This window comes from Macrosteles quadrilineatus, unplaced genomic scaffold (genome assembly GCF_028750875.1).
Source record: "Macrosteles quadrilineatus isolate MER2022 unplaced genomic scaffold, UCM_ALF_1.0 Scaffold_1__1_contigs__length_201487025, whole genome shotgun sequence".
Classification (NCBI taxonomy): Eukaryota; Metazoa; Arthropoda; class Insecta; order Hemiptera; family Cicadellidae; genus Macrosteles; species Macrosteles quadrilineatus.
In genome coordinates this window covers 152,839,196-152,863,680 of record NW_026542594.1, presented here as the reverse complement: position 1 = coordinate 152,863,680, position 24,485 = coordinate 152,839,196, and the positions used below count along the sequence as shown (strand labels likewise).

Sequence of the window (24,485 nt, the reverse complement as noted above, 5' to 3'; positions counted from 1 at the left end):
AATGTGAATTTTTTATTGAAATATGTTAAAAACATACTTTCTTTGTTTTTACCTGTAAACAGAATTTTATTTTTACCCTCAGTAGCATTAAAAATAAATCAACGCGAACAATCAAAAGAGAAAATGTGTACTGTAAGTAATTAGTGTAAAAATTTGTGTTTACAACATTTTTAGATTTCATGAAAATATTGGTCTGCACACGCTATGGAAAGCATTTAGAGACCAGACATTCCAAAGTCAGTGGAGGGAATGAAAAAGAGACCAAAGGTCGAGACATAAGTTTATTTAACAGTCTTAGTGGAGTAAGCCATAGCTTAAAAAACTGTATCTAATGTACTATAATTTTAACCATTTATTTCTGGAATCTATGGATTGACATTATTTGTATTTTCTTACTTCTTATTGTATATTAAAATCTGTCCTAAACTACCAATTGAAGTTGTTCTTTTGGCCCTCTGTATAGTTACTGTATTAACTATGCTAAAGCCCTATGTTCATGCTGTGAGAGATTTATTCCACTGTAAATTACTGCTATTTTCAACCTGCTAGAGTACTGAAGTACCCCCACCTCTACCACAATGTTAGCCCCTTCAAATTACATTTACACATCTTATTATTAATGTGACTAAAAAGGAGTAAAATTCTGAAACATTGAGTAAACTGATCATTAGGTACAGGAAACAGGGCAATTAAGTCTAATGCAAAGTCTCTTAACTATTTTTGAATTTTTTTTGTATTTGTTGTTCTTGACATTCTTAATATCTTATGATCTGGTGAAGTAGTGATCTTTGACTCGTAGTTGATGCTTCATTGCCAGGACCCGCAAAGGTGGACGAGATACTACAGTCAGGTTGTTGTTTCTCACTTTGTTGAACATCAAACAGCAGAATGGGCGCAACATAAGATGGTACACTAGCTCTAGTCCACTGATGAAGCTGAAGCCAGTCATCAGAGATAGCAATCCTCCGCAATTACCTGTAATAACACATGAGAAATACACTGCCCTAGGAGTAACCAGGGAGGCTTGGGTTCCATTATCAAATGCTAACTCATCTTTTCCCTGGCTTTTAACATTTTTTCCCATTTCTTATGGTTGTTCTGTTTACATTTATGCTGATAGCCTAATGTGACAAATTGGCGAATCTCAACATAGCGCCTTGTATTGCAATACCAATGGCTATAATCATATGGCTATAATGTGAAAGACAATACAATTTTAGTTTCCCATTTTGGCAGCACTGACAAGAACAGCATAATCACTGTTGTTTGTTTTGAATACGTCAAAAGTTGAACAACTCATTCACAAAATTGATCAATTAAGGTCTGGTTATTTAAACATGTTTAAATTGTTCAGTTGTTCCTTGGAATAATAATTCCTAATAAGAAGTCATAGGTACTGTTATTTGAGAGAAAAGTATGGTCAATTTAACCGTCCTACTGAGCGAACAATTCAAGACTTAATGAGATATAGTGAATTGAGGAAAGTGGAATCATTAGAGAAAGAGTAAGGCCTGTTTATCATTGGAGTACGACCAGCCAAGGCCATTTCTGTTGTGTTGTGACTGATAGAGGGAATGAAGAGTCACAATTATCAATTTTGTCACTTTGTAATCGTTCGCACACCTCACCCCCCTTTCCCACAGCCCCCACAGGCCTTTGGCTCAGCTCCCTTTAGCATATTTTGTACTTTCATTTTTGAGACATCCAGTTGACCCTAAAACTGAAATCCAGAGATCATGTACAGAGAAGAAGAATTAATTTATCCAAAATGGATATATTACAGCAGGAAGATGATACTGATTTTTTGGAAACCTTCTTCTCTGATGAGACAAATGCAATCATCTCTGGGTATGTTACTAAACAGTCTTTGCAAATATGGGAAAATGAAAATGTTCACCTCATACATGCAAAACTATAGTTGGAACAACTTCTGAGACTATAATTGCTGAGTTTTAGCGCAAGTAAATCCTAAAAATTGTTAAAAATAAAAAAAAACCATAAACAACTAATTTTAGAGAATCAACAGCTGCTGTAGGGTGGCCTTTTTGCCTGATATAGTTCTCCTGTGAATGTAAATGTCTATGATTTCGATGATCAAATAATATTCAAGCAAATATAAAATAAGAGGAATATCACTCTTAAGCACAACTTACAAAATACTCTCTAAAATAATTCTTAATAGAATAGAGAAATACGCTGCAAACATAGTGGGAGAACACCAGGCAGGATTTATGGCAGGCAGATCAACAACCGACCAGATTTTCATATTGAAAGAAATAGCATCTAAATACTGGGAATACAACAAAGACTTGTATATTCTTTTTGTTGACTTTGCAAAAGCTTATGATAGCATATCAAGACCAAAAATGTGGAAGTTGATGGAAAAACACAGGATTCCAAAGAAACTTGTCAATCTTACGAAAATGTGCACATTTAAGACCATATCAAAAGTCAAAGTAGAAAATGAATACTCAGACACCTTTAGAATTAACACAGGACTAAGACAAGGCGATGCACTATCCCCATTATTATTTAATATAGTCATTGAAGAAGCGCTGAGAGAGGTGAGCAGTCTTCAGGGAGGTGCAAAGATTAGCGGGAAGACAAACGTTCTAGCATTTGCAGACGATGTGGCACTAATAGCAGAAAATAAAAAAGATATTAAGGAGCTAGCAGAAAAGCTAATCACTGAAACACAAAAAGTGGGATTAAAAATAAATGAAGAGAAAACTAAGATAATGAAGATAAGTAGACTACCTGATAACCAACCATACTTGGAAGTCTTAAATTTTAAATTCACAAAAACTGACAATTTTAAATATCTGGGAGTGACAATAACAAGTGAAAGCAGACAAGACGACGAAATCCAATGTAGATTAGCAGCAGCTCAACGGTGCTATTGGAGTCTAACAAAACTATTTAGAAGTAGACTCCTGACCAGAAGAACTAAAATAAAGATGTATAAAGTAATAATACAACCAGTTCTACTATATGGAGCAGAAGTCTGGACACTTACAAAGCAAAATGAAAAGAAATTGATAGTTTTTGAAAATAAAATTTTACGTAGAGTGTTTGGTCCTATTAATGACAATGGTGAATGGCGGATAAGGAAGAACCAAGAATTAAGAGAACTTTATAATGACCCAGATATCATAGCAATGGTAAAGAGCAGAAGATTACGATGGCTGGGACATGTATATAGAAGAGATGATAACAGTATGATTAAGAAGGTGTGGATGGGGCAACCAGAAGGACGACGGCCGCTGGGACGGCCCAGATTAAGATGGAATGACCAAGTGAGGCAGGACCTCAGGAGGTTAGGAGCGAGTTTGGAGGCAGCAGAAGATAGGCAGCAGTGGAGGAGCATTGTTGGCGAGGCCAAAAATCACTTGGGATTTGTGTGGCCACAGGAGTAAGTAAGTAAGTAAATATAAAATGGTTTGAGTTCTATCCAAAATAAAATATAGGAAACTGAAAACGGATCACCCTTTATATTGTACTGAATTTGATGTGATGGACATCAAATATGAGTAAACGGGAAGACCTATTCAGCTGATTTAGACAATGGACGACGATACCCACAATGCACCATGCACTACGAGTGGTAGGGGAGAGCCTCCAGCCGGGGAGCGGTCACTAGTCAGTTGTGTTCCTGTTCGCTCCAAAGTAGTAGATGAGCTTTCGATCGGGTCGTGCAAATCAATTCCATTCGCAGTGTTAGCTGGACAAATTTCTATTTTCATCAAATTGTAAAGCTTATATCCCGCAGGGATATAATTGCTGTGCGAGTGAAAATAAAATCAATTCGAGAAGGGAAAAAAGTCGCAAAACTTCTTTACCAGCTAACACAAACCGCCATTGAAAATTTCACGCATTCATTGATCAAACTAATTCATTTGCGTTTTTTCGCAAAAAAGCTCACCATTTCCTCCCTCCCCTGTATCTTTGTGTTGGACGTCCAAACTGTAAGTAATATATGTTAATTATTGTCTTATTTATAATAGTTTCAGTGGGTCGCACATGCCATCATTTTTCATGTAATACTTTGTCATTTCCTGTTACATAAGCACATGTCGCCAAGTTTGAGTTTTTGTAAGTGAGTTTTATATCCATTTTTAGCTATTCAATCAATATTAAATCGTAGACTGTGATACTATTATGCTTTTAGGCTTAAATAACTGAACAGGTTTTTGTAGAGAAATTTAACGTAACTTGTAAAAAATTTTGTTATAATATTATTATTTGTAAACTCATTATTTTCACATTTTTGCACTGTTCAATCAAATATTTACTGAGAGTGTAACAGCCATGGATGTTTAAATTGGGAAATAAAATAGTTGGAAGTTGAGGTGGACTGCTGGTTCGAGGAAATAGCGACTGTAGATGTGAGCGTGTGTGTGTTGCATGATAGAAGAACCCGCCATAACACTCTGTAGCAATAAATAATAATTAATCTTTCACACCATACAATTGAGTTACAAACAGTAGTAATGTGTAACAAGTTGGACTTCGAGACACAATCTATAATTTTTTAATCGTTGGCCAACGAGGAGGATTAGTGAATGTCTGGGTCGTCTCAATATTAAATTAAATTTCACGCCTCACCGTCATTGTCGTAGTTGAATTGTAACCGCCTCAATCACTTCTCCTACCGAGGGGTTGGTTTCACGTTTTTTTTCAAGAAAGGTATCAATGGCCATTGTACTCAAGTTCTGAGTAATTAGTATCGATATTTTAAAATATTTGTTCGAGTCATTTCAGTATCAATATTAAATTGTAAAAAAATCGCATTGTTGCTCTGTTGATAAAAGTATTGTTGAATAAATCAAATTGTTATATATTTATCGAATTCTTAATGTCTTGGTCTTCTTAATCTTGGCATTTCATTTTTGGTACTATACAAATTCATTCAATAGAGGTTTGGTAATTATAGCAAGTAAGAAGCCACTACACAAGATTCACATTGAAGTGCAACACTAAAATTAGTGTGGTAGTGTGCAAAGTAGAATCAGTGTTATTTAAGATTGTTTTCAGCACTGGAAGAACTTTAAACAGTACCAGGGACATCCCCTAAGGATCTCTGGGAATAATTTAATCCTACAGGGCCCACTAAATTTTTATTTAACATCAAGCTTCCACTGCCAACGCTCTGTTGTTTATTTTTATTTACTTTGTTCTTCCAACCCAGGGGCAACCAAGATTTGTAAAGAATCAAGCATTTAAAAGTCATTTGTTGAGAACATTGTAAAGAGAGTAGTATATATTTAAATATCTATTTAAATATATAAGAGGGAGTTATTTTTCTTTTTTTCTTTACAACATCTGGACATTTGGGATGATATTTATTGGTATTGCGTATAAATAAGGGCCAAGTGATGAATAAGGATAATAAGGATCCATAGTTAAATGGTGGCTTTCAATACGCTGGAAATACATAGAGGAACTGAGATTGATACAAGCTTGTAAATCCCTGAGTGAGGTGCTGCTGTGAAATTCTTCTCTTTCTCACATATTGGGCTTTCATGCTTCGTTGAACGACTTGAATTAATAGTCTTTTAATACAGTTATTATTTCATTTGGATGACTCGGTTTGGAACCAATACAATTAACTAATACTAATAATTATTGTATATTTGCGTCAACTTATATAGTATCAATAATTACTTTAAACTTGCCTAAAAAGTCATAAAAGGAAGTTTCTGCTTGTCGTCGAACACCGAGAAATTTCAGTTTACTGTAAAATATTGATACTCTTGAGTAAGCCTGTTTAGTGTCACTGAAACAAAAAAACATGTTACTAAACCAGCATTGTTATTTTTCTGAATTATTACATTTTGTATATTTTCAATGATAAAGAGTGTAGTGTGTTCAATGAGTCTCTAACTAGTTTAATACTACTGAGGTATGTAATGTTGTATGTGCGTTGCGATGAAAAGTATTGTTCATAACTTGTACCGAAAGCTATTCTCCGACACTCGCTCCGTTATTCCCGTCATTGGCTTCGCCTCATACATGAAAATAACTCTCAAAAACTCGGCTTTGCCTTGAACGTGAAATTTGGTTTTCCTCTGTTTGGCTTTGCTTCACACATGAAACATGTGCGCGTGCCGGAAAATGCCACTTTCGGTTCTAGTAATGAAATATACTCATTCCATTGTAAACAATACAGACAAATAATGAAAACAGCTGATCTAAAAGTAGTCAAGAGAATAAAAAATATCATGTTTTTTTTATGTAATTGTTTTTCCAAAATAATTTAACTTTATTAGACTGTTATACACTTAACATACACTTTTATACACTGTGTCGATAAAAGAATGGATCAAATCTACAGCTTAACATACTTGTTGTCTACCAAGGGTTGTACAAAAGTCAGTACCTACCCTTTAACAGTACCTAATCAGCTGTTCCATTGTTGTCATATACAGTTGTCATATATGGAGGCGTAGTTGAAAGCAAAGTGTATTCAATGGTTTAGAGATGGAATCTGTGTTATTATTTTGGATAACCCAAAAATATTGGATTAATGTTTTTTTTTTATGTATGGATAGTTACTATGACATGTAAAGCTTCAAGAAAATGCATGATGACATATTCCGTCACCTTTGGGGAATTCAAAATGTCACCACTATCTTGGATTTTTACAAATATTTGTTTGACTATTTTTATATTTGTTAAGGTTGTTGTAACTTATATTGTTTAATTATGCATTTAACCACGCTGAGATCAGTGAAAGCACTCAAAATAAGTGTGTAGAAACAGGGCCGGTTTAACCCATCGATATATAAACACACATATACCATTGTTATATATCGATGGTTTAACCCATACGCAAACTACGCGGCCGCATATGGCGCCACAAAAAAGTGGCGCCGTGGCGCCAACGGAACAATTTTTTTTAAAGTGATCAACGTAATTTTGTTTATTTTTGCTCAGAGTTCAAGTATTTATTCAAAGCACCACAATAAAGGCATTTATTCTATTTGTACCAACAGCACTTGAAAAATGTGTATATTTGTACAGCACTACAACTGAAGGACTCAATGCCATTTGCAGTTTCGATTTGTAGTGAGCTGACGCTCGGCAGTCGGCAGCGTACAGCGCGGCGCCTGTCTGAGGGTTTCATTTCACGACTCGCTCATGCTCGAGATAAGCAAGCGCGCAGCGCCACTTGTCACGGATGGGCATACGGAAGGGACGATGGCTAAAGGTGTGGTGACGTCATATCTCTAGTGGCTATAATGTCTTCTCTTGAGGCGACATGATTAGCGTAACGGGACAATGTGATTCCAGTGGCGTTCGTGGCATAATTGATAGCGCATCTTACTAGTGATCAGGAGGTCTCGAGTTTCAAGACCCGTCGAGAGGCTGACTTTTTGTCAAAGAGTGACGCTGATTCGGGTGTTCGCTTAACTCTGAAAAATTCCTAGAACCGGCCCTGTGTAGAAATAATAATTTTATAGAAATCACCGCCATCTTCAATCTTACCAAATGCGTTGTTTGAATAGTATTATATTTGTTATATAGGGTTGGTTGTTATGTATCATTTCATATATTTTTAAGTTTGCTGAGATCAATGAACACTAACAATTATGTAGAAATAATAATTTCTTAGAAAACATCTTGAATTTTACAAAATATTTTTTGTTTATTTTTATATTTGTTATATGGGATTGTTGTATGTTGTGTTGCAAAAGTGTATGCTGTTTTATATGTTTTTAAGTATGGTGACTCAATGGAAACCCATAAAAGTATCTAGAAATAGTCATTTTTCGGAAATCGCCGTAATTAAAAAACAAATATAAAAAAAATTATAAAAAATATAAAAATTAAAACTATTAATAATTGGTAGTTTGTAATATATAGGTGTTGGGAATATTTTTTAAGTAGGCCTATGCAATTTTTTTGTACTAAAGTGCAAAAAACACTTGTGTGTGGGGATGCTTGTGTTTCAGTTTGTACGAAAGTGGGTTTCTCAAGTAAACAATGCAAAGAGTGAAATTCTGATATTAATGTCAAGTCCATATTATATTAGTATAAAATAAACCATTTATAAATCAGAACAAACAAACATGTTCAAACAGAGACCAGTCTGCCACTGATTCTTCAACAGAGTCTTCATCCCAGTCCACTTTTAATCAAATCATTAGAACAGGAACTGTTTAAGCTTGGCAACCTGACCAACCCCAAAACAGCCTTTGGAAAAATATCTAATGAAATGCCCTACGATGTGTGGTCAGAGATGGAAGACCGACTTGACTTTCTTAAAGCAAATAATGGAGACCATGTAGAGGTTAGGCGGTGAAACCATTGTAGGAAAAATATAGCAATTTAAGAAAAAAATGTTAATTAAAATGTTAATAAAGTTAATTTTGTATCTTTGATTAGAGGACCCATGCTGCTCTGCAGCGTTAAAATAAATATAATATCTGAGAAATAATCAAATTTATGATTTTTGATTGAGTAATACAGTATCTTGGTCTTAACTGATTCAAACTATCAATAGCTCAAATTAAAGCCTATAATTTACTGATTATTTTGAATCTAAAACATATAGAAAAACATGAACAATACTGGAGCTAATATATATAATAATTTTTATGTTGGTTGTTCACCTTGCGTTTGCTTAAAACTCGTTCGATTTGAATAACTAATAGCTTAAATGAAAGCCAGTATTTCATTGAAGGTTCTTAGACTAAAATATATAGGATTATACAATTAAAACTGGAGAAGGTACATCTTAAATTAAAGTAAGAATTAGAATATAAATCAAATTACCTATGCGTTTTGGTCGAATAATACAGAAGTTAAATATTTGCCGATGCTTTATGTGAAAACTTGGCGTGCATGCCTTCAATTTGAGACCTCAATCATGAAAATCGGTCTAGTAGAAGAGCCAAATGAACTCGGAAAAGAAAAACCAAATTTAACTCCCATAAGAAATGCATGGGGAGCAAATTTCGTTTACGTATATGCTGAGTGGGATTATAGATAAATATATGCCGATTCTTGATGGCAAATCTGTGCGTGCATACCTTCAATTTGAGACATCAATCATGAAAATCGGTCGAGTAGAAGAGCCAAATGAACTCGGAAAAGAAAAACCAAATTTAACTCCCATAAGAAATGCATGGGGAGCAAATTTCGCTTACGTATATGCCGAGTGGGATTATAGATAAATATATGCCGATGCTTGATGTCAAATCTGTGTGTGCATACCTTTAATCTGAGACCTAAATCATGAAAATTGGTCGGGTAGAAGAGCCAAATGAACTCGGAAAAGAAAAACCAAATTTAACTTCCATAAGAAATACATTGGGAGCAAATTTTGTTTACGTATATGCCGAGTGGGATTATAGATAAATATATGCCGATTCTTGATGGCGAATCTGTGCGTGCATACCTTCAATTTGAGACCTCAATCATGAAAATCGGTCGGGTAGAAGAGCCAAACGAACTCGGAAAAGAAAAACCAAATATTTTTAATATCCTTATATAAAATACGCGAAGGCGATTTATACGAAACACTACTCCTTCGTTAATAATGGATGTATTTTTACAAATGATGTGTCAAAATTAAGTATTTTTGTGTAGACACCCCCTTTCACCAATTCATGTAATAAAAGTCCTCGGGCTTTGCCCTACAGGCCATCAAAATCCCAATGTATTTCTTATGAAAAGAGAAAATTATTTTGTTTACTTAAATAGACAAATAATTTGTCTTAATTACAGCTGTTCATAGTAAACACATCATAGGTACACACAAGAGCGTTCGTTTTCAGTTTTGATAACTGGAATAGAGTGGTTGATTACATTATCTTTGAGTTTACTCTTTTAAGTCATCAGAAATAATTAAGACTGTTATTCGTTTTGAAATAATACCTGTAATACTTTGCAATTGCTTGAATTCGAGCAACAGGTGCACTAGTAGGCCTATAAGATAATAAAATTATTTATGCCAGTTTACTTTTGATCCATTCTTTTTGGGACGACTGGACCTGGTATATTTTGATACAATGAAATTGACCTGGACTATTTCTTTTGGACTTCCGAGAACACCTTGTTTTAGAAATATTGTAAACATAAATCAAAGTACAAAGGGAAACTGTACATTAAACTATACATGTTCAGTAGTTTATCTGATGAATCCATTAGATTTTATAATTAATATAAAAAAATATATGTAAAAACCCTTAAAAAAATTGTGTCTAGATTATTCATACGTAGCTTCGTAGATCCCACTTTCATTCTCGTGAAAGAACAGGTTACGGTTACTGGTAAAATCGTAAGTAAGCTCATTGCAGACGGGGTAGCAGACACATCCTTGACGCTGCTTGGCATCCTTGTCAATGGCCATCCTGCTGGACACCAGCTCCTCTGTCACAACAGTTCACTTTAGCACATCAACTCATCTAATTCATCTATGAAATACATCAAGCTTAAGAACATGATCAAGACATTTAAAAATAATCCCTCGTCCTCACTGAAACAAACGTTTTGTAGGGAAAATGTACAAGATGTTAATATTGGAGTATTTTATTTTATGAAGTATTTTAGGATGAGTTCAAAATGAGTTACAATTTAGAGGGACTTTGCATATTAACATTTTGGGTTACCTCAAAAATCTCCAAGTATCCTTTACAAAATTAAACTGTTAGTCACATGTGTTGCATACTCCTTGAGCATCTCGCAAGTGTGACCCACAAGTCTTTGCACCTGATTAGGTAGAGAAATATTGCAAAAGACCAGGAGCCAAGAGAGAGGTGGTGAAATTTGTTCTGACTCAATCAGTAGGAAGAAATAATTACATAATGTAAGCAATACATTAACATTATTTTTGGATTTTGTGCTAGTTCTAAGTGCTTGAATATACAAGTTTTCTAAGTGCTTGCTGATTAGACCAAAGAATAGTATGAACTTTATATACCAACCACTGCAGATGTTCACTTGAGCATCGTTATAATTTTGTGCCTCATACAATAATTGTGATTCTTATATAACTTATTACAGCATACAGTAAAGTTCTACATATTTCTATCAGTTGTTTATTCTTACCTACAACTTTTCTCACACAGAGATTTTCCTTATTATTCGAGCACACAGGAACAGATGAATTCCCTGCAAATTGATTGCAAATGAAACTCCCCAAAAATACATAGGAAAGGTGATTATCTTGATAAAAGTATGAATTTCACATTCACAAGTTTTGAAAATCAGTTTATACATTTTGGTTTTTAAATTTGTAGAACATTTTCTTGTAGCTTTATCCATTTTTGAATTCATAGTTAGTTGTGTAGCTAATAAGATATTTTTTCAAACGAGGTAGCTTATTTTCAAACAGTAATAAAGTGTCTTATAAGTACATAATAATGTGGCTTCAGCCAGCTCATACAGATAGCGTGATAATCAAACGTTTGGCGATCTGGATGCTCGTTAAAAATATTGCCAGTCAAATTCTCCAAAATTAATCAGTTATTTGTGTAACTAGTGGGCGACGTGGCACTTTGCTGCACTCGAGAGAAATATTTACCCACGAGCCGTAGGCGAGTGTGGAAAGTTTCTTGAGTTCAGCAAAGGCAATTTGCACTCACGTTACACATTATATTTTTCCTACAGTTATATAAAGATTGAGAATGTTAACAGGTTTTCTATCTGGATAATACCATAGATAAAACATTTAGTCTATGATAATACATTGTAGGCTCAGAGGCCATATAAGAAAATAAATGAACATCGTCCAGGAATGTGACTGCCGATTCTGCTAATCAGGGGAAGAAACACCCAGATATCTATTGGCTGAATGTGATGCAGTTGGGTAAAAGAGAGCCAAGAGGGTGGGAATGAACCAAGTAGCAGTTGGAGATTTTTCACAGTAACACTACCTGACGCTGAACTTCATTAAGGAGTTAGAATTGGAGGGCGTTCTGTAGGCAAAGACTGGAGACTATTTTGGAGGACACTGGGACACAATATATCTTACACTTGGCTGTGTAATATATATTCCCCACAGGTATCATCAGTATCAGTATCAGTATGCCTATTACCATAGATAAAACATATTGGTTAGTCTATGCTATTACCATGGTAATAACAGAAATAACAAAAGGAAAAATACAAACATTGCCTATATGCTCCATTATAAATTACTGATCAGCTGTTTCAGTTTGCTGGGACAGCGGTGTTGCCACTTTTGTCTCGCTGCGGTCTTGTATTAGAGGAGGCTATGATTATATCCATAGACAAAAATAATTAAATATAGACTGTCAGCCATGCTGCGGTTACCATAGTTACCATAGTTTATGGCCGCGTAACTACAAGGCGCTCCTAGCGGTGTGCGTCAGAACCCATGGTAATCGCAGCACAGCTGACGGTCTATATTTAATTCTTTATTTCTATGTTATATCAGTAAGGCCCATTGAAAAATATATTCTGTAATTTAGATGTATAAAACATATTGCCAAGAGTGCTGGTAGGAATATTATAATTTGAGAAATGAGAAATGCCTAATAAATAAAACAAAATATTACAGATTTGTAATAATTAACTCATAATACTAGTACAATCATAATTATAGCACTCTTGGTGATGATTTGTTTTAATTACTTAGACTTATTGTTTTGTATAATTTATGCATCATTGAACTAACTTGGAGCGTAGAAGCCAACACAGCCACATGACGTGATTGCTTCATCTATGATGCACTGTACGACACAGTTAGTGATTGAGTATATTTTAAAGTTGTCCAGTTTCATCTCCCCCTGGTACAGACAGCCTCTAGATCTGTGGTCTGTGTGAAGGTAGTCGAGAGGAGTGCGTATTGTGATTGGAGAAAGATAAATTTTAAAGTCACGTTTCATTGGAACTTTCAATGCTTGATGTGTATATATTGGCAACTCTGCTGGTGACTGAACCACAACCTAAACAAAGATAATAATACTCTTTAAACATCTGTCAAAGGTAGGCTAATGAGTGAGTGTGACTCAAAGGTAAAAGAAGAGTGAGTGTAGAATAATTACTTAGTGACTATAAGACTAGCATACTTGAAAATTAGAGTAGGTTGTGAAATTTCACTTATGTTCAGTTCAAACTCCCACCTCCTTCTTTAGAAGTTGAGATGCACCATTTGGTAGTCTGCCAGTGCAAATGTTTGAATTATGGTTTACTATTGATCTATTGTACAAATGTATCTGATAATGAGGACTGTTGTATTTGACCTTAAACCCCTGGTGACCTCCAACGCACAGGTCTTGCCAGTCGTCCATGTTCTGCCGCAGCTCTACGCTGAGACCGAGGTCTTCCCCAGTCTGGGAACTCCACCTCGGCAGTGTGCTGTAACGAGGGTCTTTTCTTAGGTCTGGCTGTGGGTAACCATTCATGGGTGACCAGTACCGAGAACTCTTTGGATAACTGTCATTGAACATGAACTGCTTCATTCTGCACAAAGAAAAAGGTTTTTTTCTAAAACACAAAATACTCGGATATTTTGTTTTTGAGATTCAGGTGGTTAAGAAATTTATAGATATGAGTTTTGGAGCGGGCATTGTAGCAATAAGGTTGAGTTACTAAAAAAGAAAATTGGGAGGCATGGCTGAAGGAAAGTTTTTCAGGGGATTGGATGCTTGATCTGGGGATGCCAAGAGTAGACAAATATGAGTGACTAGAGGAGTTTCAACCGAGCCAGAGAGGAAAGTATGGATGGTGGATTGTTGTGGACACAGATTAATAAATGAAGGATAGTACGGAATCAAATTTGAGCCTGAGGTAAGTGCAGGTCTTTTTCATGGTCGGACAGATGTTACCGTAATATATAGTATCAGACTTGGTTTTGGCAAATTTGCTAGTTGTAAAAAAAAGAGTTGGATTTTGGAACTATGAAGTGGATTCCCCATCAGAGACAGTGAGAGAGGTTGTTGTGTAGGATTTTTTGGTGGTTTTTGGGGATACATTTTATTTATTTATATGAGACCTGGAAAGCGGGTCAGTAAACTGAACACAACCGTTGGAGGTTTTTAGTTGGGCCTTTGGGAAAAGGAGGGGAAGGTCTCAGACATAAATAAGGTTTAGAAGTGTACTTAAGTATATAAGTCGATCCACTAATCCTAAAACATAAATAATAGATGGTATAAGCAAACTTACACATATACTTCCTCCCATTAGCTTGTCAAAAATCCTTATAATAGGTAAGTGGGGGAAAGTAACTATGATAGTCTATGGGTAAAATCACGCAAATTGCAATAACTTTTGAACAATGATGTTTAGAGCATCGGGAGTATAGTTTTCTTTATACGGTAGTTAAAAAAGGACCACAACATTCTAAATTTTAATCAAAATCAAAGCTTAAAAAACTGTCTTGTCATTAATTAGATTTATGGAAAAAAAAAAAAAAAATGAAAAAGACTCCTGGAGATACCATAGATTATTACGCACATACTTACATATCATAACACAGAAATCAATTTGAAAGAATCTTTTTGGGTTCAGGATGATCCTAAATGGATAATTTCACCCAAAACTTAAACTAAAAAATTTAGCAAAAAAATAGATAAAGGAACCAGTAATGGTGGAGGAACATTACATTAAAACTACACTATATTCTTGAAATTAAAAAATTAAAAAAGGTATAGCATATTGTAATGATAAACACCTCAGATTAATAAGGTTTTAATAAAACAACAAGTATCCTAACAATTTGTGTTTTGACTAAATGTAAACAAAGATTAAATCATATGTTTTACAATACAATAGTTTTGAACAAATTAAACAAGGAACAGAAGGAAGGCAAAATATTATGACATTCTTCCCGGCTTCATTTTGACAAATCAGACGGTCAGGTGGCCTGCATTCTCGACCAGGGGCCCATTTCATAATAAACTACAAGCTACAAGTTACAACTTGTAACTTGTAATTTCCATTAGATTTGCATTGGGTGATCAGCTGATTTACTAATAATATTAGTTTGTACTTTATTATGAAATGGGCCCCAGGTTGCCGCTTTAGAGCCGTTTGTATACTTCCATTTGGTTGAGAGGTTGATTGATTTGATGGATCAGGTTCTTGAACTTGATCAATGTCTGTTTCATGATCTATGGGAGATCCGTTATCCTTCCCGTAAGGAGCCAGGTGCCTCAAGGAAACGGTTGATTCTCTGCCATCTCTTGAACGGATTCTGGCGTATTGAGGACCGGCATTGACTAGATCCACAACTTGCAGGTGAATACTTGCTGGAATGGTTGAACTTCTTCAGCAATACAGGTCCTGGTGCTGAGATTCACATGGGTAAGGATTGGCCATAAAAGGATTTCCTCATGTGGTTGAACATCCTTTCATGTGGAGTAGCATTTGTCACAATACAAAGCAAACTGCATATGGAGTGCAGCGCCTCTTCTAACACTTTTTCCCATTGACTAACATGCAAACTGTGAGTTTTCAAAGCAAGGTTCACTGTCTTCCATATGATGCCATTATACCTCTCAGCCTGTCCATTTCCTCTGGGGTTGTAGGGCGTTGTACGACTGGATGCGATTCCACAGGAGTTAAGAAATTGTTGAACCTCTTGGGACAGGAAAGAGGTTCATCTATCGGAGTGAACATAAGAAGGCATTCCAAAAAGATAAAAGAGACTTTGTAAGTGTTTGATTACTGTTGATGAAGCCGTCAGCACAAGGAAAAGCGAACGGGAATCGAGAAAATTCATCTACAACAGTTAGTATGTACTTGTTTCTTGTTGAAGATGGCAAAGGGCCCTTGAAGTCAATATTCAGTCTTTCAAAAGGTGCTGTTGCTTTCATTAATTGCCCTTGAAACTTACAGAATCTCGGTTTCAACTAGGCACACACCGTACAAGATGAAGTCACCTTCCTAATATCGTCAAGTGAAAATGGGAGATTTTTTGTTCTAACCCAGTGATGGAGTCTCGTGACACCTGGATGACACAGTGAATTGTGAATGTCTTTGAGACTAAGGCTTCCTGTAACAGAACAAACACAAGAGAGAGTATCGGCAGTTGAGTTTTCTACACCCGGTCTGTAAACTATATTGTATTTGTAACACGAAAGTTCCATGCGCCATCTTTGGATTTTTTCATTTTTATTTTTCCAGAGGCCTTGTTGTCAAACATGTAAGCGACCGACTTTTGGTCTGTGATTAACTGAAAAACCCTTCCTACAAGATAATACCTCCAGTGCTTTAATGACTCCACAATTGCTTGAGCTTCTTTTTTTACAATGGGATGTTTCCGTTCGGTTGGTGTCAAACTTTTGGAGAAAAAGGCAACGGGTCTTCCCCCCTGGGATAGAGTCGCGCTCAGGGCGTGGTCAGAGGCATCTGTTTCCACCAGCAAACACATAAGAAAATAGAAGAGCTACTCGGGGCGCTGGAGCGTGGCAGTCTTACTAGTCGGCGAAACGGACAAAGATGGCGGCGCTAACTTACCTGTCGAGTATGTTTTCTGTGCTGTCGGGGAAATAAATATGTGCACTCGAGTTTGAGCCTATCAGGAATGAATTATCCAATTTTGTTGTAACAAAAATTAAATATAAGCTGGTTTAAATACATTTTACGTGGTAATAATAAAATAAATTGCGTTTACCAGAAAAATTTATATTGTTGAAAGATCCTAAAAAGTACCGGTTTTTAAGAAACTCTGCACTAACACTGAAGTTTAAAATTTAATTGTAAACAAACCACTGAGCCAATCTTTCTGCAATTTTTATGGCTGTGTGTAAAAGCAATGTCAGTGTGATGCCAGGGACACATCAGCAACGTCGCAGATTCGCATGCGCCACCGCCCGGCTGGGAAATATCGTACAAACACCAGGCGGCCCGCTGCCAGTCGCGGGAGAAATTTTTGTTTACAAATATATGTCTGTTTAAAAAACACCTTTGTTCGCATTTTAAATCTGTCATATTGGTGTTATTTCTTGAGTCATGACAAACGCGATGGTATTTTGAACAAATTTTTTTGCGTCTTATTAACGATGTTAGCATACGTTTTAAAAACAAACATCAGCATAAAAACTATTGTGAGTAAAAATGCATGGAACTGTTAACAATAAACCTACCAGTTAGCCATAAAAATTTCAGAAAGATTGGCTCAGTGGTTTGTTTAAAATAAAATTTTAAACTTCAGTGTTAGTGCAGAGTTTCTTAAAAACCGGTACTTTTCAACAATATAAATTTTTCTGGTAAACGGAAATAGTTTTAATTGTTACTACGTAAAATGTATTTAAACCAGCTTATATTTAATTTTTGTTTCAACAAAATCGGATAATTCATCTCAAGAGAAATTTAGGCTCAAACTCGAGTGCACATATTTTCCCGACAGTAGTCCCGGCGTGTGCAGTGCGCTAGTTGTCTGCTATGCTTGATGAGAATAGTGTAGATATAAAGTTAATGATATTAGTGTAAAGGAAAACAATGTAATTGAGGACTTGACGAACAAAGTACCCTACTTGGACAATGTGTAGGAGTAAATTTGTTTCCAAATAGTACACATTTCTCAGGATATGAAACAATATGGACAAAAATCATTTTCGTTTAGTACCTAATTAAAATGATTGCTCAAAAATATTTCAATTTTAGAGTTCGCTACTACTGTAAAATAAGTAACAAAAGTCTTCACAAAAATCAAATCAGACAACATCTCAATAAAACTGTAATTTTTCTGGGACAATATATTTGAAAATGTCTTTAATAACTACAATATTACAGTACAACAGTATAAGTAAAACATTAAAACACTGCACAAGACGACGGCCCGGTGGCGCAGCGGGCGTGGCGCCGAGCAGCGGCAATGGATCCCTTTTGTACCTGATTTTTTTCAGAATACCGAACATGATAAATATTTTGGTGAATCGGATAGTAAAATTTGTTTATTTATCCACAACTTTCCCACTGACAAAATTTCTCTGACCAAAAAATAAAAAATGTCCTCGCAATACAACTTTTTCATGTCTGAATCTGAAAAATTAAACTACATAAGTGTTAAACATATTTATAACTCAATTACTATAAAAACTAATAATCATATATTAACACCACCGGTTTCTTCAGTATCATATCTACAAGTGTGCAAATTTTCAGAATTTTTTGTCAACTATTAATGTTTAGGTTCGTGTATTTGTCGCGGGGTTTTTAATGCGAACTGAGCTCGCGGATCTTGGATTCAGGCTGTTAAACGGACCAAGATGGCGGATTTGGCCACACTATCATCAGTGCATTTGGTTAAACGCCGTGTCCTCTCTATTTTATTATGTGCTTGCTGGTTTCCACAGTGAACTGTTCTTCATCATCAATTGGTGACTTGAATGCTTCTGATATATCTGATTTCAGTTTGTGAAAGGCTTGGATGGATTCTGGTGGTAGAGGAAGGCTTTGATTATTACTGAATGCTTTGTATTTTCTTCGAAAACTTAGGAATGAGATTTGCGCAGTGAGCAAACATCCCCATGGCTCGTCGAAGAGCTGCTATGTCCTTTGGTACTGGGAGTTCCATGAGTGGTCGGAGACGTTCAGGATCAGGTTTGATGGAACGATAAGATATCAGGTACCCAAGTAAGTTTATTGACTTCTGGCGAAACTTACTTTTTTCATTGTTGATCGTCAAATTATACTTGTGGGAAACCGCTAGGAAGGCTTCAAGGTTCCGATCATGTTCTTCTTCACTGTCTCCTCCAATAGTAATGTCATCTAAATAAACCTTGGTTTTTACTAGTTTTTCCTGTGGTATGATTTCGTTAATGACTCTTTGGAAAGCAGGCACTCCGTTAGTTACTCCGAACGGGATTCGTTTGAATTGGAATAATCGACCATCTGCCTCAAAGCCGGTGTATGGTTTCTCACCTTCCACAATTGGTATTTGATGATACGCTGAGCTCAGATCTATGGTGCTATAAAATTTGTACTTAGCCACCTCGTTGACAATTGTTTCAATTTTCGGCAAAGGATACACGTCTAGCTCAGTGAATCTATTGACAGTTTGAGAGTAATCAATAACCATCCTCTTCTTCTTGGATTCTCCCTAAAATCAACCAGAACTTGTGCTCTCCAAGGTGATTGACTCTCTTCTATGATACCCTCTTGTTGCATTCTATTAACTTCCGATTTTATGAACTCACTATCTTCAGGTGAAAACTGTCTCGACTTAATTGCGATATAGGTTTACAGTTGGGAGTTAAATTTGTGAACAACTGAATCGGTTCAATTCCAGCTTGAGCAAGGCCACATATCTTGAGAGGAGCACTGTTTCCACCAAATTTCAAGACTTGAGTGATTTCGTAAGATATCGTGGCCAATTATAACGTCAGCCCACAGATTTTTCATGACATACAATTTTACATCCTCATAAACGTTAGGTACCTGAAAGTTCTAACTTTGCCAGACAGACCTCATTTATTTCAGAATTAAGTGATGTGGATGCCATAGCTAGGCTACACTAAGTTTTCCAGGACGACATGACAAGTTGTAATGTTGAACAACCTGTTTGCTGACAAAACTCTCAGAACTTCATGTACCAATCAAAGCATCAGCCAGAGTAGAGTTTACCTTTACTGATACTGTAGCTTTAGATAAGACCGGAGGGGATGAAGCACAAACACTTTTTGAATTATTATTTGACGGTGCACAAATACTAGCAGAATTTCGCCCCAAGGGTTTAGACATTATCTAGGCCTACATTATCTTTCTTTGATCTACAGACACGTCTGAAATGGCCAATTTTATTGCAATTATAGCATTTGAAGTTTTTTGCAGGACTAACATCATGCTTATGTCTGTTTTCTCCACAGAAATAACACTTCTGAAACGGTAATGCAGCTGAAAACAAAGTATTGTCCCCCAAATTTGCTTCGTTAGGTGATTGGCTTGAGTTCGCACTATTGCTATCTGCGCGATTTGACTGCGTGATTTGAGTGGTGGCATCTACAGTTTAAGTACGACTCTGCTTGAACTACTTTAAACTACTCTGCTAGGCCTACTTCGATACTCCTTTCTTGGTCAAAAGCTTCTTCAAGCAACAGTGTTGATTTCTCTAACAATCTTTGTCGTATATAATTTGATCGAAGCCCAGTGATAAAAGCATCTCTGATATTTTCACTGTGATTCTGTTCCGCCGTAACTGATTGAAAGTTACATTCTTTACTAGTGATTTTCAGTGATTGGAAAAATTCATCTAATGATTCCTCAGCCCCCTGCATTCGCGTGGCAAGTCGATGCCGGGCATAAATTTCATTCTTAGGCTTTACATATAATTTTTTTAAAATTTCAATTGCTTCTTGACATTTTTTGCATTCTGATATGAAGCCGTAAACGTTTGGTCCAACAAAGTTTACGAGAAAATTAAGTTTCATCTTGTCATTTGGTGCAGGCGTCAAGGAATCAATGAAATTGCCAAATGTTCTGTACCAGTGTATCCATTCTTCTTGTGCATTTGTTTGTATTAGGGTCAATATTAAGTTTCCCGGGCTTCAGAAGTTTATTCATTGTCTTCAGTTCGTTGTTGAGTTAGTTGATTAAATTGTAATGATAAACACCTCAGATTGGTAAAGTTTTAATCAACTAAAACTGTACTACAACAAGTATCCTAATATTTTGTGTTTTGACTAAATGTAAACAAAGATTAAATCATATGTTTTACAATACAATAGTTTTGAACAAATGAAACAAGGAACAGAAGGAAGGCAAATAATATTTTGACACATATTATATAGTAAATACCATTGACTATTGTAGTCAAAGATAATACATATTAAAATGTGAAATCCTAAAATTATTCTCTTTAGTTGTTAATACTAACGTATTATCTGCTAAGTGAAGGTTAGACGGTAGGGAGTTGAACACATAGCAGATTCCAGAGTTTGTGACAACAGGTTTGAAGCCTTCACAGCAAGGGAACTTCACTCCTCGCCAGCTGCAAGAGGTCATCAGCTCCTTACAGGTGGGACTCACCTAGAACATGTAGCAGATAACAGTGATTGTGACAACAGGTGTAAGGCCTTCACAACATGGGAACTTCTCTCCTCGCCAGCTAGAAGAGCTCATCAGCTCCTCACAGGTGGGTCTCACCTAGAACATGTAGCAGATACCAGTGATTGTGACAACAGGTGTAAGGCCTTCACAACATGGGAACTTCTCTCCTCGCCAGCTAGAAGAGCTCATCAGCTCCTCACAGGTGGGTCTCACCTAGAACATGTAGCAGATACCAGTGATTGTGACAACAGGTGTAAGGCCTTCACAACATGGGAACTTCTCTCCTCGCCAGCTAGAAGAGCTCATCAGCTCCTCACAGGCAGGGTCTCACCTAGAACATGTAGCAGATACCAGAGATTGCGACAAGAGGTGTAAGGCCTTCACAACAGGGGAACTTCTCTCCTTTCCAGCTACAAGAGCTCATCAGCTCCTCACAGGTGGGTCTCACCTAGAACATGTAGCAGATACCAGAGATTGTGACAAGAGGTGTAAGGCCTTCACAACAGGGGAACTTCTCTCCTTTCCAGCTACAAGAGCTCATCAGCTCCTCACAGGTGGGACTCGCCTAGAAAATGTAGCAGATACCAGTGATTGTGACAAGAGGTGTAAGGCCTTCACAACATGGGAAATTCTCTCCTTTCCAGCTACAAGAGCTCATCAGCTCCTCACAGGTGGGTCTCACCTAGAACATGTAGCAGATACCAGAGATTGTGACAAGAGGTGTAAGGCCTTCACAACAGGGGAACTTCTCTCCTTTCCAGCTACAAGAGCTCATCAGCTCCTCACAGGTGGGTCTCACCTAGAACATGTAGCAGATACCAGAGATTGTGACAAGAGGTGTAAGGCCTTCACAACAGGGGAACTTCTCTCCTTTCCAGCTACAAGAGCTCATCAGCTCCTCACAGGTGGGACTCGCCTAAAAAATGTAGCAGATACCAGTGATTGTGACAACAGGTGTAAGGCCTTACAAAACCTGTTCGCAAAACCTTGGCTATCTGGTGTAGGCTGGGTTGTCTGGAAATATTAAGGAGTGACTATTTACACAAGACAAAACTTCTCTGCAGAAATGAAAAAGGGCAGTATATTTAAAATGTTATTTCGTCTCAACCCTTAAATTACGCCACTTTTCATCAATAATTTGTTGTGTAGGATTAATGTGGTACTTGTCGGGTTTGCATTTAATTTATTTATAGGATGTCCAGAAAGCAGTATCATTAGCAATCTGAACACAACACAGCTTGAATGTGGGGAACATTTATTTTTTTATATTAAACTTACATATTCTATTCAAACATGTAAATGTACAATAAATTATGATAATATAAAACTTAAAAATATATCAAATGAGCACTCCAATAGATATAAATCACTGCACTTTGATTATTGACAAATAAGATTATTACCCACTTAAGAACAAGACACATAAAAAACAAATGTTTTTGGCGTTTGCTCCTCACCTTCACAAGGAAATCATAAAACTTGTCCATCTGTTTACGAGTAATGGTGAGATTCTTGCCCTTAAAGAGTTCTCTGTTTTTACAAACCAGGCTGGAATAATAAAGTTTAACCCTAAAACAAGACACACGATCAACTACAGCACATGTATGAATTTTATATTGGTGAAATAAAATACCCTCATCTTACATGACAAAACAAATTAGGCCTGATGAAATTATATTTTTTGGAAGCTTGTTATTGTTGAACATTTTTTACATAAAAATATCTCATTGGAATTTTACTGTAAGGTTTAGGTATAGGTTAAGGTATAGGTATAGGTTTATGTCATCTTTTTCATTGTCAGTGACTGAGGAGATGTGTCTTATCGTACAACACTATGTTCACCCATCGTCTGAGGAGAGGTGTTTTATCATTCAACACTACATTCACCCATCGTCAGTGACTGAGGAGATGTGTCTTATTGTACAACACTATATTCACACATCGTCAGTGACTGAGGAGATGTGTCTTATCGTACAACACTATACCTACACATCATCATTAACTGAGGAGATGATTCTTATCTTACAACATTATACCAAAACATGGTCAGTGACTGAGGAGATTTGTCTCATCGTACAACACTATATTCACACATCGTCATTTATTGAGGAGATGATTCTTATCGTACAACAAGATACTTACACATCGCCAGTGACTGAGGAGATGTGTCTTATCATACAACACTATATTCACACATCGTTATTGACTGAGGAGATGATTCTTATAGTACAAAAAGATACTTACACATCGCCAGTGAATGAGGAGATGTGTCTTATCATACAACACTACATTCACCCATTGTCAGTGACTGAGGAGATGTATCTTATCGTACAACACTACATTCACCCATCGTCAGTAACTGAGGAGATATGTCTTATCATACAACACTACATTCACCCATTGTCAGTGACTGAGGAGATGTGTCTTATTGTACAACACTATATTCACACATCGTCAGTGACTGAGGAGATGTGTCTTATCGTACAACACTATACCTACACATCATCATTAACTGAGGAGATGATTCTTATCTTACAACATTATACCAAAACATGGTCAGTGACTGGGGAGATTTGTCTCATCGTACAACACTATATTCACACATCTTCATTTATTGAGGAGATGATTCTTATCGTACAACAAGATACTTACACATCGCCAGTGACTGAGGAGATGTGTCTTATCATACAACACTATATTCACACATCGTTATTGACTGAGGAGATGATTCTTATAGTACAAATAGATACTTACACATCGCCAGTGAATGAGGAGATGTGTCTTATCATACAACACTACATTCACCCATTGTCAGTGACTGAGGAGATGTGTCTTATCGTACAACACTACATTCACCCATCGTCAGTGACTGAGGAGATGTGTCTTATCGTACAACACTATACACATCGTCAGTGACTGAGGAGATGTGTCTTATCGTACAACACTATACCTACACATCATCATTGACTGAGGAGATGATTCTTATCTTACAACATTATACCCAAACATGGTGAGTGACTGAGGAGATTTGTCTTATCGTACAACACTACATTCACCCATCGTCAGTAACTGAGGAGATATGTCTTATCATACAACACTACATTCACCCATTGTCAGTGACTGAGGAGATGTGTCTTATCGTACAACACTACATTCACCCATCGTCAGTGACTGAGGAGATGTGTCTTATCGTACAACACTATACACATCGTCAGTGACTGAGGAGATGTGTCTTATCGTACAACACTATACCTACACATCATCATTGACTGAGGAGATGATTCTTATCTTACAACATTATACCCAAACATGGTAAGTGACTGAGGAGATTTGTCTTATCAAACAACACTACATTCACCCATTGTCAGTGACTGAGGAGATGTGTCTTATCGTACAACACTACATTCACCCATCGTCAGTGACTGAGGAGATGTGTCTTATCGTACAACACTATACACATCATCATTGACTGAGGAGATAATTCTTATCTTACAACATTATACCCAAACATGGTAAGTGAC

The 24,485-nt window shown here is 36.4% G+C and overlaps 1 protein-coding gene across 1 annotated transcript; it reads right to left on the bottom strand.

Moving 5' to 3' along the window:
* Positions 1-302: 302 nt before the first annotated feature.
* LOC129001642 (pickpocket protein 28-like) lies at positions 303-20,919 on the bottom strand. Its single transcript, XM_054429014.1, has 7 exons — positions 20,792-20,919; positions 13,215-13,434; positions 12,647-12,917; positions 11,056-11,118; positions 10,224-10,377; positions 5,676-5,776; positions 303-975 (listed from the first exon to the last, which is right to left on the bottom strand). The coding sequence occupies exons 1-7, from the start codon at positions 20,917-20,919 to the stop codon at positions 764-766; spliced, it is 1,149 nt and encodes a 382-aa protein (XP_054284989.1). The 3' UTR covers positions 303-763.
* Between the last annotated feature and the right edge of the window lie 3,566 nt (positions 20,920-24,485).